The 14,617-nt window shown below is 37.9% G+C and overlaps 1 protein-coding gene and 1 long non-coding RNA gene across 3 annotated transcripts in view; one reads left to right on the top strand and one right to left on the bottom strand.

Annotated features, from left to right (window-relative positions):
* Positions 1–1,511: 1,511 nt before the first annotated feature.
* Positions 1,512–14,617, top strand: part of LOC124141038 (protein saal1-like) — a 44,801-nt gene continuing 31,695 nt past the window's right edge. Inside the window, exons 1-7 of the mRNA XM_048386141.1 lie at positions 1,512–1,604; positions 2,638–2,789; positions 3,527–3,640; positions 4,833–4,916; positions 5,954–6,033; positions 7,118–7,177; positions 7,487–7,602. Coding sequence (XP_048242098.1) covers positions 1,595–1,604; positions 2,638–2,789; positions 3,527–3,640; positions 4,833–4,916; positions 5,954–6,033; positions 7,118–7,177; positions 7,487–7,602 — 616 coding nt within the window. The 5' untranslated portion in view covers positions 1,512–1,594. The remainder of the gene's footprint in view (positions 1,605–2,637; positions 2,790–3,526; positions 3,641–4,832; positions 4,917–5,953; positions 6,034–7,117; positions 7,178–7,486; positions 7,603–14,617) is intronic.
* Positions 4,647–14,617, bottom strand: part of LOC124141039 — a 28,383-nt gene continuing 18,412 nt past the window's right edge. For both annotated transcript variants that reach the window (XR_006861991.2, XR_006861992.2), the window contains exons 2-3: positions 7,277–7,709; positions 4,647–5,420 (exon numbers count right to left, since the gene is read on the bottom strand). This is a non-coding gene — a long non-coding RNA (uncharacterized LOC124141039). The remainder of the gene's footprint in view (positions 5,421–7,276; positions 7,710–14,617) is intronic.

Here is a 14,617-nt window from a genome sequence, read left to right as displayed (position 1 = left end):
GCACGTGAATTTCAACTGCTGTCCTCATGGCGGCCTGGCATTTTTTAAATTTCAAACCCTGGTATAAACTATACATTAAATCGGGGTACATGCATAATTTCATACCAAACACATACTTCCCTGTTTAGTCGTTTGAGAGATTTTATCAAATCTCAGAAAATAAGAAAATAAATATTCATTTTCCAGTTGTAGTAGATATAATTGTAATCCCGATACTGACACGATATTTGAACAATTGAACACTGTGTTAATACCGGTTCTACAGTCGTTCCTACTAAAACATTATTTGTTGATCATTTGACTTGTGGCCTTTAATGAAACCTTGATAATCCCTTCCCAATGTTATTGTCTGATTAAAACAGATGGTTCAACGAATCATGTGTACGTATATAGTAATGCCCCTTCAAGTATGTCTATACACGTTCCTAATACCACTCGCCAGGAAGACTGAACCTATGAAATAACTGTGTCTGAATGTAAGGGGATTCACTGACGATATATTTGGGATGTCGTTAATTTGGTTGGAAATTGAATAACGCTGCGCAGACGCATGTTTAGATGAACGGGGCTTCACAATAGATCGGACTTAAAGGACAGACCAAAACGTGGTAGATAGGATGTATCTATATGTTTGTACAATATGGGCGAGCTCAAACAGTCGCTGCTGGAAATGTTTGTTGAATTACTCATCACGTAAACCAGGCTTACCAGCGAGGCGCTCTCGCTGTTTCGTGGAAGTATGTCCATTGCGTGTGGGCGTATACCGCCATCAGGCACCGTCTCAATAGCACGAATGAATAAATTATGCGGGCGAGGCAACTGAAACCACCACCAGTATTTGTTAAGCATTGTCAAGATAACTGAAAATGACAAAAGATGGAAACAAATTCAGGCATCACAAAGGCTACATAATATCGTGGCGCACTATAGACCTTAGCACTTTTTGTGATATTAAGTTAATTTATATTTTATGTTTTATATCACCACTTGTATCTTATATCTTAAAGCGAGAAAATTATTGGGGGAACATTTTCAAGGTTATTCGCAAGTATGTAACGTTACCATTTTTATTATTACGCCAGGTACTTTTGAGATGCCCCCTCAACACACAGATTTTTCAGGCGAAGTTTCTAGCATAGTACAAGGTTGTATTCATAGTTCATAATCTCGCACGAAAAACATCATTATTCTCTTGATAGTATGTCATTGCTTGTTATACGTGATTTTATTGGAAGAGTCTTGAAAGTGTAAGGGTGAGTAATATATCCATGGACTCTATGCAATATTAAAATGGACTCTATGCAATATTAAAATGAGAACAAATATATACCAGGTAGTTGTATAACGACCTTGTTATACACAAACACGCTACACGCGAGAAACATATCTGAAACGACGAAATAAAATAAATCCGAAAAGGCTCAACACATATCGTCTCTTCATACTTCGATTTTAGAGATTTTGATAGTACCCCTAAACAAGTGCTCGAAGGGAAGTAACTCTAAATCTATATTGATCAGGCATGGCCGACGCGGGAAGAAAACCATAATATTTACAAGTTTAATTTTTGTTTTGCACAGGTTACAAATCAAGTATGAGTGGAGGTACTGTGTCAGAAACATAATAATCACTCACATAATTGCTGTGTTATGTCTGCATGAATCGATCGGTTGCGTTTTAAATACCGTTAGCGTAAAATAAATATTCACATTTGACAAACAGTCGACAAATTACAACACTTATCATAATATCAGCTTGTAGATAATAATCTGTCACCTGTCTACAGTTAACGGCATATTACCTATTTACATTTTACGTTTACAGTGGTACATTGTTTTTTAATTTATATATTTATAGGAGTAAATGACCGTTATTTAGAGTGAGTGAGAATGGTTTTAGGCCGCTTTTAACAATATGCCTGCATTATCACGGCGAGGGACACCAGAAATAGGCTTCACGTATTGTATCCATGTAGGGAATCAAACCTGGACCTTCGGAGTGACGAGTGAACGGTTTATCCTCTAGGCTACCAAACCGCCCCGACCGTTATTCAGTGACATTCACTTATGTAACCAATAGGCCCTATTGTGCAGCTATTTTGCTCGTGAGATAATTCAAGAACATGTCAGTATGTTTCATAAGGACAAGCTGATATTGTTACCAACATATTTAATATTATCTGATACAGTTTATATACATGTAAACTTTTATATAAGCTATGTGGCACTGAGTTAGCATTGTTGTTAAAGCTTTGGCTCTGAAGCCCCGGGTTCAGTCCCCCAAAACTGATATAATGTGCAAAGTTTGATACCCGTTTTCCTTTTGCCTATACTGGCGTAACCCATACTCAACCTCTAACTTAAACAATGGAGACAAATAGATGCAGCTGACGGTGTCAGGTAGAACATTTAACTGTGAAATTGTAGCCAGGTATTGTTCATCACTGTTTCACCATCATTGTGGAGATAAACTGTGAGTGAGTAATCATGGATGGATTTATGCTGCAAAATTGGAGCAATATTTTGGCGGGGGTGTGTGTGTTCTCATTTGTTCTCTCCACATCTGTACAAAATGGGTTTCACAGATTGTACTGATGTGGAGAGAACAAATGTTTCAACCATATTTGTGACACTTCAGATGGTGAAGAAATTGGAGACTCCCCCCAGGTTACACGGAACCCCTCCCCGCCACCAGAGCTCTGCCAGAATGATGAGGTGCATGGAGACAGTATTGGTCAGACTGCCTTCAGTAAACACTGGCTGTTCACCACCCTGATGAAACTCATTCAGGTAAGAGTCAGGTATTTCTCAAGTCAGTGACTTTTGCCATTGGTCTCAAACTGAGCCTGACCTAGTAAACTGAGCTAATAATAGCCCTTACATAAAGATTAAATCTACTCTTTGGTAAATGATGCCAAAGACAAATTGTTTTGTTTTTAAGAGAAAGTTGTCTTCTATAAGCGCATGAGATGTTTTATAGTTGTTCACGTGATTAAGGAGTAAACTACATATGTTTCTTAAGCATCCAAATACCCATAACAAGGGGATACAGTTACTTTAAGACAGTGTGATAGAATTAAATCACAAATAAGATGCAGGGATTTTTCCAGGATTTCAAACTAAGTGCCCTTGACAGACAAATTGTAAAATTGGTAATTTTGTTCAATATTTTATAATTTTTTACAAAATCCTTTTTTCATAAATTCAGTGGTATTTTAACATTTCATTCAAAGCAAAAACGTAATTCTAAACATTTCAGCTTCTTGTTTCTTCTTCCTGTTAAAAGTGAAGTGCACACATCACCTCTACAAATCAATTACATAATAAGTTACTACTATAATAACATGACTTGGGAAATTTTAATTTCAATTTGGGAATTGTAACTATCATTCGCTTCAAACATTGGGCTGAATATCAGCCTCTGAACTGGTCTAAATAAATCCATGAAGACGAATGAGTGAGTACTCAGCCACAATGAGATACTCTAGATTCACAGTTTCTGATTAAACAAAAAATGTTTATTCCAGGAAGTGGACAAGGAGAATGAGGGTAAAGAGGCTGCTGAGTCAGAGTTTGGGGTGGATGTGGATGAAGACCTTCAGAACGAGCTGTGTAAGCTCTGGGACATGTCCATGAATCCTGTAAGTAACTTTCATGATCAATCTCAATTTTAGATCTTTCACTCCACTATGATACTTATCTGCTTGAAGATCTGAGAACACCACCATCGGAGCTTGCCTCAGATGAACCAGTGTCAGGGCTTCCTATTCTTGCAGTACGAGTGACAATAGCATTGAGACAAGCTTATCTCATTTCTGTGTCTTGAAAACAAATATAATCAAGGAAATCCGAATTAAAAAAATTAATGCAGCGCTATTATTTTATTGTGGATATTTTATACATCCTGTAGTTTTTGAGTGCCATGGCATCTGCCTGCATAGGGGTGTACTATGGAGGGTGTATTTATGTTCTGTGATGATTTTCTTTGGCAGAGATAGACATTTGCGAATCAAGGTGGCAAAATAATGATTCCAAATTGTTTTAGAATGCTGACGTCTGACTGGTTAAAGTACCATGCATTCTTCAATTTGATTGGGAGGTCCATGTTTGTTCTGGGTTCCCCAGACCTATCGAGCTGTCCTCAGATCTTAACAGAGGCATCAAATCGAAGTAAAAGATTTGATTTTAGTGAGATTGCCATAGTGATAACACTACTCTCAGACATACCATGAGGATTCCAGGTTATTATAAGTGTTCATGAACCTATGCTAGTCATACCAGTTTGATGCCTCGGTAGGATCATTCATAGTGCAGGCTACCTTGAACTGTCCAGATATAGATGTTTAGAGCTGACATTGCATCTGTAAAGAACAGTAGTTATCCTGTGTTATAGCTAAATTGATAGAATTATCATTAAACCGCCCTGATGTTCTCAGAAATGAGTGGGACACTGTAACTCGATAATGCCCTCATATTTCTTGATGACAGACCATTATCACACCCGTTGTTAGGTGACGTCATAGGGATAGGTGACGTCACGTTCAATAGTAACATCATCTGGTTTGTTCTATGATGTTTCCAAATTTGTAAAAGTGGGTCAGTGACATTCATGTTGATTGCAGTAAATGTTTCTAAACTGATATTGTTGTTTCTTTTTATTGGATGACAAATTCTGTCTATTTTAGCTATAATAACGGTAAGCCTATTTTTCAAATGCCCTCCTTCATCGGGCAGTTAATGGAAGACCTCAGGTTTCTGCCAATGATAATGCCCCGAAAAATAACGTTACCCTTATAATAATGAACATATTTTGATATTTGTCTCATTTTTTAGGAGGTTGCATCTTTCCTAGATGAATTCAAAGCAGTGGAGATTTTGACTGGTGTGATTGCTAAGTCCAAAGCCCCAAGAGTGACTGTGAGTTCTTTAATATGTTCGTAATCTATGGGGATTCTGGATTAGAATAGGTCACCAGCAACCTATGCTGGTTGTAAGAGGTGACTACTTTTTTTGTAAATGGATCGGGTGTCCAGGCTCACTGATTTGGTTGATTGCATGTCATCACACCCCAATGGCGTGGATTGTTACTCACAATATCAATCACTGGATTGGCACGTGGTGGCACTTAGTCCTATGTATAGTGTGCAGGTCACAAATCAGGCGAAGTTAAGCAGAATTGGTCACAGAGAGTAGTTGGATGGGTAATCGTCTTCAGCAACTTGACTCCTGAGAGTTTCTAGGGCTTCAGGCCTGCCCCACACTGAAGCCGATGTTACACGTGGTGTCTCCTTAGACAAGTGACTTTGTTTGAAGTATGCCTCTGTTCACCCAGCAGTGAATGGGTACCCGGTAGGATGAGATGGTAATGTGACAGTTAACCTTCTGGCGCCTCACAGCTTTGGTTGTATACTCCCCAGGGAGCTGAGAAATAAAATCAAATGTACATTGATCCACTGGCCTGGGTGATGAACTAATGAACCTTGTATTTGTAAGCCCTATACCCATGCTTGTTAGTTCCATCAAAGTGGGAAGCCCAATGTGACATGAACCACTTTGGGCTTTTCCCCCATATTCAGCTCTGTTGAAGTACTAATCTATAGTCCTGCCTCTTGAAATAGAATCGCGAAATTATTAATTAATGAAGACAGCTGCATGTGTGCTAAAACTTATGAAGTGAAAACAAGCCATTCCAGCGATAAGGAATATTACTGACAGTAATGGCAAAAATATGTGGAAATGTTTTGACATTTTTTATAAAGAAAATCACCAGTTTGTACAATTAAATGTTTTTTGGCCATGAGTATTTTATTTCTGTTGCTCAATAAAATCTCAAGGACATCATTTCTTTATATACACAAATAACTTAGGTTTAACTTGAAGGTAGCTAAGAAAATTCAAAATAATATGTTGTCAGTAAATGCTTAGAAATATTAACACCGTGAATTCCACTTCAGGAGATCTGTGTGGGTATTCTGGGCAATATGGCGTGTGATAAAGAGATATGCAAGGTCATCACAGCATGTGATAAGCTGGTGTAAGTATCAACAATGAAAGAAGACATCTTGCTTGTGATGTGGTTAAATGTTCTTTTGTGAAGGCTATGGAATATGTTGGACTTACTACATCAATTTAGTTCATGAAATTAGGAAAACAGTCAGAAATTGTTCAGAAAATTTCAGGGTGTTGAAAGGATGCAAATTATGTTGTTTTTCTCCTTCATCTTTTGCATTTTTAAATTTTGAACACGAACAAGTCTTTGACCCAAGATGACTTTGTTTTGAGACAGTACATTCAATTGGTGAAAAACAGCTTTGGTCACAGACTGCTCATCTCCTGAAGTTTGAAAAATTAACCTTTTTCATTCATCATGTTCATATCAGTCCAAAACTTAAAAGTGAAAGAAAGAAAACACCAAATTGTTTATTTTCCTTTCTGATTACCATGATAACTTTCTTGATTTAATTTAAAGTTTTCTGTAACATATCATTACTATTATCTGTCATTACCAGAGGTACAAACTTTGCCCTTTTTAATCCTCATCCCCTGTCAAACTGTTGAAACTGTACCATTTACCTGTCAATCAAAGTGTCACTATTTTTAAAGTTTTTAAAATTTAGGCATCCTAGTCCTGTTCAAGTGAGGGCGGGGGCGGTCGGGTAGCTTAGTGGTTAAAGCGTTAGCTCGTCACGCCGAAGACCCAGGTTCGATTCCCGACATGGGTACAATGTGTGAACCCATTACCCATTTCTGGTGTCCCCCGCCGTGATATTGCTGGAATATTGCTAAAAGCGGCGTAAAACCTCACTCACTCACTCACTCCCTCACTCAAGTGCGGGCAGTTGAGTAGCCTAGTGGTTAAACGTTCGCTCATCACGCCGAAGACCTGTGTTCAATTCCCGACATGGGTACAATGTGTGAAGCCAATATCTGGTGTCCCCCGCTGTGATATTGCTGGAATATTGCTTAAAGCAGCGTAAAACCATACTCACTCTATGTTCTAATGAATGCCATTTTCTACACAACATTGCTGAATTAGGACCTAAATTCACTCTTATCATTAAAGCTCATGACGTATTTATTTCCTGTATATTGTTTTAAACATGTCATCTATTCAACAGGAAGATGATTGTCATGATGGTTGAAAATCCAGACCCTCCAACTCTAGTGGAAACAACAAGGTAACTATGGTTACATTGAAACTTTAAAGTTCTTTTAAAATCATTCCAAGTTACGTAATTATACAGGAAGTGAAATGATAGGCCACAGTTTTCGCTCACCTGACTAGCAGACAAGAAAAGCCACTAACACTCTCCCTCCACCCACAGGCTGGTGAACACCTGTCTGGTAACTGTCCACTCACACTCTCCCTCCACCCACAGGCTGGTGAACACCTGTCTGTCGATTGTCTACTCACACTCTCCCTCTACCCACAGGCTGGTGTACACCTGTCTGTCAATTGTCCACTAACACTCTCCCTCCACCCACAGGCTGGTGTACACCTGTCTGTCGAACCGTGAAGCGGGGAGTACATGGATCACCAGCATCAAGTCAGACTCAACATTCTTCACCAACATTTGCTTCATCCTCCACAGTTCCACAAACAGTGAGTACACATGTGCTGAACACTTGGCACACTTTGAGGAAGGGTTTAGCTGGGACCACTTTGCATCCCTAGCTTGATTCAAGTCTTTCCAAACACATGTTGTCTGTCTGCCAACATAATGATTTACAGTAATTATATAGACATTGTCACTGTCTTACACATGGTAAACATTACATTGTCTTGATCTTGTTCCACATCACGATCACAGTGCTTTGATTGTGGTAACTGCCACACTGTAAAATAGACTTACAATAGATGTAACACTACACATGCTGAGATGCTTGTAACTCCCACACTTTTACATGGACTTACAATAGTTGTAGCGCTCCATATGCTGAGATGCTCATAACACCCATACTTTAAAACAGAGTTATGTTAGTTGTGGCGCTACAATCTCTGAGATGCTCGTAACTCCTGTATATTAACATAGACTTGCGCTAGTTGTAGTGCTCTAGTCTCTGAGATGCTCGTAACTCCTATACATAAACATAGACTTACGCTAGTTGTGGCGCTACAATCTCTGAGATGATTGTAAATCCCATTATTCAACATAGACTTACGCTAGTTGTGGCGCTACAATCTCTGAGATGATTGTCAATCCCATAATTTAACATAGACTTGCGCTTGTTGTGGCGCTACAGTCTCTGAGATGATTGTAACTCCTATACATTAACACAGACTTTTGTTAGTTGTGGCGCTACAGTCTCTGAGATGCTTGTAAATCCCATAATTTAACATAGACTTGCTCACTCGGAAGAACACTAGTAAAAGATTTGGGTTAGAATTGGTCTTCAGCAACCTATACTTGGATTTACAAGATCTGGTGGTCAGGCTTGCTGACCTAGTTGATGCATATTATGGTATTGAGTAGATGATGGTAATGATAGTAATCACTGGAGTCTGGCGTTAAACAACAAACAAACAAACAAACAAATAAACAAACAAGCAAATAATAAGGCAGGACTAAATTAGGGATTAGATGGTCAGTTTGGTCTGTTACTTTATGATTGTGTGTCATGAAACCCGGACAATATGAGATATTGGTCATGCCATCAACCACTGCCTTGCTTGACCCAGAATCAAACTATGAAGCAAAATATTGTTTCTAACGATCTAGATGAGTTCAGTCTTCCCATGTACTCTGGTTTGTTGAAGCTGGAAAAGACAGGAGATTGAAGGGGAAGTACGGAGTTGTCAACCCTTTGGTTCACCTGACTGAAAGTTGGATGTGGAATAACATTATAGGTGGTTTGGGGTATTTTATGATGAATAGAGTGTGAGTGAGTTAACATTAACATTATTCCAGTTATATCACGGCGTGTCAGCTTAATGTGGGAGGAAAGCCCGAAGTGATGCAGGTCTCAGACATATACCACTTCGGTGAAACCAACGAGCACGGGTATGGTGCTGACAAACCTTGAAACATAATTGGGGCGAACCAGGATTCGAACCCACAATCAGGTTTCTGGCGTGCCCAAGGTACGCAACTCAGCACAGCGAATTGCGGCGCCTTAGATGACTGGGCCACCCGTGCCCCCTTATGATGAATAGAGAAGGTGCAGATAGCTTGTTTCTACTTTATGTGAGTGGTGTCTTGGCAAACAGAATGTTCACTGATATGAAATCATCATGTGACATGCTACTTGACATCTTGAAGTCCTGTTATCATGCCTGTCACCTGTCAATATATCACTCATATCTGATGATTGCTTCATTTCATCCTATCAGCTGATATGGAAACATTCTCTGAATATAAAGAATAATATCATAAATTAATATACATTTAGTGTGGTAAATAGATGACAGCATGAGCAGTGATTAGAACAAAACATTGTAAATGAAGTTTTCACATTAACGTGAGCAGTGATTAGAACACTCCAAAATTAAATTGTTTTACAATTGCAAGAAGCTTGTTTTAAGAGGCGACTAACGGGATCGGGTGGTCACGCTCGCTGACTTGGTTGATGCATGTCATTGTATCCCAATTATGGACTGATGCTCATGATATCAATCACTGGATTGTATGGTCCAGACTCAATTATTTACAGACCACGGTCATATAGCTGGAATATTGCCGAGTGTGGCGTTAAACAACAAACAAACAAACACAATAGCAAGAGCAGTGATTAGAACACTGTGAATGAAATAATTTCACAATAGCACCAGCAGTGATAAGAACAGAACACTGTAAAATGAAATAGTTTCACAGCAGCATGATCAGTGATTAGAACACTGTAAATGAATGTTTCACATTTTTGTGAGCTGTGATTTGAACATTGTAAATAGATGTTTCACATTTATGTGAGCTGTGATTAGAACATTGTAAATGAATGTTTCACGACAATATGTCTTGAATATGAACAGTGATTAGAACACTGTTAAATGAAATAGTTTCCCAATAGCAAGAACAGTGAGTAGAACACTATCAAATGAAATAGTTCCTGAATAGTAGGTGCAGTGATGAGAACATTATAAAAAGAAATGGTTTCACAATAGCATGAGCAGTGAGTAGAACACTAAATGAATGTCCACAATGTGAGCAGTGATTAGAACACTGTAAAATGAAAGTTTCCAAATAGTAAGTGCAGTGATTATAACACTCTAAAATGAAATTGTTTCACAATAGCAAGAAGAGTGATGAGAACATTGTAAGGAAAGTTTCACAACAGTGTCAGTGATAAGAATACTGTGAATGAAATAATTTCACAATAGCACCAGCAGTGATCAGAACAGAATGCTGTAAAATGAAATAGTTTTGCAACATCATGGGCAGTTAATGGAAAGATTTATCACTTCTATTGGCAAAAATCACATTTCAACCACGACCACCAAACAAAATACATTGTGTCTGAATTTGGTCTTTTTGGATGGATAAGAATAATAAGAAGGCATTTACAGGCCACCGTCATGTAGCTGGAAGATTTCTGAGTGAGGGGTTAAACAACAGAACAAACAAACAGTACTACAAAAATGTGCAGCTTTTTGCTTCGTAGCGTGGTGTAAGGGATTTATTACCCGTTCTCAGAAATCCATGTGCAGCCCGTTTCCTTTGTTGCGGGGTAAAAGGGATTTATTCTCCCGGCTCAGAACTATATTTCCTTCTCAGGTGGGGTACATATAATTTTTTCAAGATCAATTGAACCAATCAAATCTCATCATTCTGACATGGAGGTAAGATAAATAATTTTGTAGTAGCTTATTAATCTGGTTACATGCAGTCTGTGTTATGCTCGATTAATCTTGTAAGGTGACACTTCTTTTATTTCTTGGTTTACAGATTTCAAACTCATTTTTAAAGTGAGGTAGGCCAATATATTTTAAAAAAAAGCCTCTCAGATTTTTTTTACTTGAATTTTGTCCTTAAAAGTTAAGAAGGTAGATCTATGAAAAAAATATTATGAAGTAACAAAAGTAAAATAACTCAATTTTTTCAAGAACATTTGATTATATCCCTGACACTCAGCTTGTGCACAAATGGCAATATAACAATATTGGCGACGATTAACTCTTTCAACACCAGCCAACCAGAAGATTACTGCTGTGACACCGAGTTCCCAGAGTCCCAGACAGATGAAGCCAACATTTATCAAGGAAATTATTTGGTTGTAAAACATCTTTGCTTCTACATGTTTGGCTATACAACATTTGAAAGGTCAAATTAATCCTATTGTTTATAAATATGTAAGTTATGTGTATCGCATTATTTAAATAATTCATTTACAACTTAATTAAGTTTGTTATGAAATAAAATAATGTAAGCTAACACATTCATGACGTCCAGATTAAGGACCAAGGAAGCAAAAATTTAACGGTTTAGATTTTATTAAATCCACTTGCCTATTTCTTTTTTTAGTTTCATTGTTTACATAATCGGTAATTTTTTTTTAAAAGAATTACAAATAATATCTGTCATCACCCTATAATAGTGGCTTGCCGCTCACTAACATGAGGAAATACCTCCGTTTTTGAAGCTTCATTTGAATTATATGTATGTCGAAGGCTGCCATGTCAGTATCCATAAAAAAACTTATATTGTTTCACCGATATAATGATAATACAGAAGTAACTTCCACTGGAGTCATTTTGTAGCTGTGACATGTAAAACTTGGTTTCCAGTGACCCTTTCTTGCCGAAATCTGCTACAAGGTCTGTGATTGGTCAAATTTAAGCATGTGACCTAAGGCAGCCAGTCAAATTGCAGCAACGGTACCGTCCTCGTGTATGATAATTTTAAGATTTTGATGAAAGGTTTTGGTTAAATCATGTTATTCTGAACGTTTTAAGCAGGAAATCGCGATAAATATTAAAAATATGGAACTTCATGGATGTATAGTGCTATACGAGCTGTGACAAAGATTTCTTATGCATATATTTTGGCATTAAACATCGTGTACAAGCCAAGAAATAGAGGCGACGAAAGCTGAGATGTCATTTGACTTACATTACACGCGATCACTCGAAAAGATGGAAATGATAACTTAGATATCAGTTTGGCAACTTTCAGATATATTTTTGTTGATATTATTTATTACTTTGTATAATATATTTAAAGATTTGCTTGACAAGTCTTTATTTTGCTGTTTGACATGTTTCATGAGGACCCATTGTCGAAGTGTATGTCCAAGAATTTTATTTTCAATAACATTTCAGGACATAGTGAATAATCTTATAATCTATTGATAAAAAATGATATATTGAAATGGAATATGTATTTCAGACATTGCGAAATGTGATAGATTTAATAAATGAATGATATGACGGGTAGGTTAATAGTGAGTGAGTATGGTTTTACGCCGCTTTTAGCAATCTTCCAGCAATATCATGGCGGGGAACACCAGAAATGGGCTTCACACATTGTACCCATGTCGGGAATCAAACCCGGGTCTTCGGCGTGACGAGCGAACACTTTAACCACTAGGCTACCCGACCGCCCCGTAGGTTAATATAATTGTATACTATTTTGACGTGACTTTGCGTTGACAAGCTTTGATGGATCCCAGCGAGAAATATCAGAGTGACTTCCCTTTGCTTTACACTCGTGTAGGAAATGAAATCTTCTTCTATTTTTTTAATAACTTTTTATGCATTGTTTTAAGTAAAGATCTGCGGAAATAAAAAAAGGAATAATTTGTATTATTTTATTTTTTTCAACATTTGGACGTTGAAAGAGCGGCGCATCCATAAACCAAGTAATAATAAAAAATAACGCCTAATCTGTCATGTGTGAAAAGAGTTTGTATTCATTAAATATTGATTTTGTATAATTAATCCCTTTGGGGATTCTTGATGAGGATAGGTCCCCAGTACCGCATATTTGCTGTAATAAGACTCAGTGGAAGTCATGATTGGGTTGTTAAACTCTGATTCATGTCCTTGTGCACCGAACACGTGGATTGCGACCTTCAATACTTAGTCTTGTCTTGTTATCGGAATGAAGAGTGAAGTTATCACTGCTTGTGATAACCTGAGTTCCTTCTCCTTGTGAAGGTACTGTTACACTTACTTCATGGTTTGGCTTAAAGTACATTCTAGCATGACATTGATGAATGCTTGATTCTGATTGGTTAAAAAGAGGTTTCCTTTTTACTACGGAAACCCCTTTCAAATATATTAAGCCTTTTCACCAAAAATGTGCATATTAATACATAGATAGCCTACATATCGATTCATAGAAAATGGCTGCCGATCGATCACCCCATATGAACTGTTAAACGTATCTATATTTCCTCTAATACATGCTGGGTCTCTAATACCAGTCAGGTCTCTAATACACGCATGACACTAAAGCGCTCGGTTCAAAATTAAAATAAAGAGGTATCTATTCTACAGTGGGACTACATCAAATTTCAAAACACAGTAGGTTTATCTCCTTAAAAACTATATGTGAATCTGAAACACTATTGCTTTACAGTGTATTCTATGTCAACTGATTAAAATCCCATCTTTCACTCTGAAATGCTACCTCTCTGCGGGAAGATCTGAGGACACCTCCATTGGAGGTTGAGTCGGGTGAACCTTCTCATCACCCAGTCGGCCTGAGACATCTAAATTCTTGGTACAAGTGAGCGAAACATTTAAACAAGCATATATGTGATTACTGTATCTTGATTATACAGATATAAATGGGGAGTCCAATTGCTAAAAATGACATTGTCTTTCTCCGATGTTCTTCTTTTAAGGAGGATAACTAGTTCTTATTCTTGTGTAGGTGCTATTACACTTACTCCAGCATGTTCTTAGTATAGGGGACCGCCTCCGTGGTCTAGCGTTAGAGTGTCCACCCAGTGAGCGGAAGGTCCGGCGTTCAATCCACTGACGCGTCATACCAATAGACGTTAAAAGATGGTACTTGTTGTTACCCTGTCTGGCACTCTGCATTAAGGGGTTAAAACAAGGACTTATCGGCTCGGAGTCAGTATACACTGTCTGAGTGTAGTATTCATGTTAAACTGCGGCATTGTATCTCAGTGGGCTAGCACTATAAATCAGCATCAGTCCGGATAAGTACAAGCAGCCACACACACACACATGCATGCACATTGCTCTAAAAGTGCAATAATCTTGCACGCGATGTTAAACCCCATTTAACCTCACCTATTAGAATAAGGAGGATAACTATATCTGAATCTAAGAATCTTTAATTTTACTGTGATTTTGTATGTTTAACATGTGTAGCAGGCAGAGATAACCTTGACGGTTCATTACATGAAATAAAAATGATAAAGGTTAGAAGGCATTAGGGGCGGTCAGGTAGCCTAGTGGTCAAGGCGTTCGCTTGTCCCGCCAAAGACCCGGGTTTTGATTCCTGACACTAGAAGGCAGTAATATGATCAGTTTCTTACTTTCTACATTTAGGACACTTTTGAAGATTTACCATTTTCCTGAGTCAAGACAGTTAACTTACTATAAAAGCCTTCACCCTTGACAAACTAGGCTGGAATTCCGGAGTAACATTTTGGCTGGCCTAACGAGTCTGTGCTTAGTCCAATCAAAATAGCATATCAGAATCGACATC

The sequence above is a fragment of the Haliotis rufescens genome, unplaced genomic scaffold, assembly GCF_023055435.1.
Source record: "Haliotis rufescens isolate VD_foot unplaced genomic scaffold, xgHalRufe1.0.p SCAF_6, whole genome shotgun sequence".
Taxonomy (NCBI): Eukaryota; Metazoa; Mollusca; class Gastropoda; order Lepetellida; family Haliotidae; genus Haliotis; species Haliotis rufescens.
The sequence above is the reverse complement of the archived record's forward strand: the minus strand, read 5'-3'. Positions and strand labels throughout refer to the sequence as shown.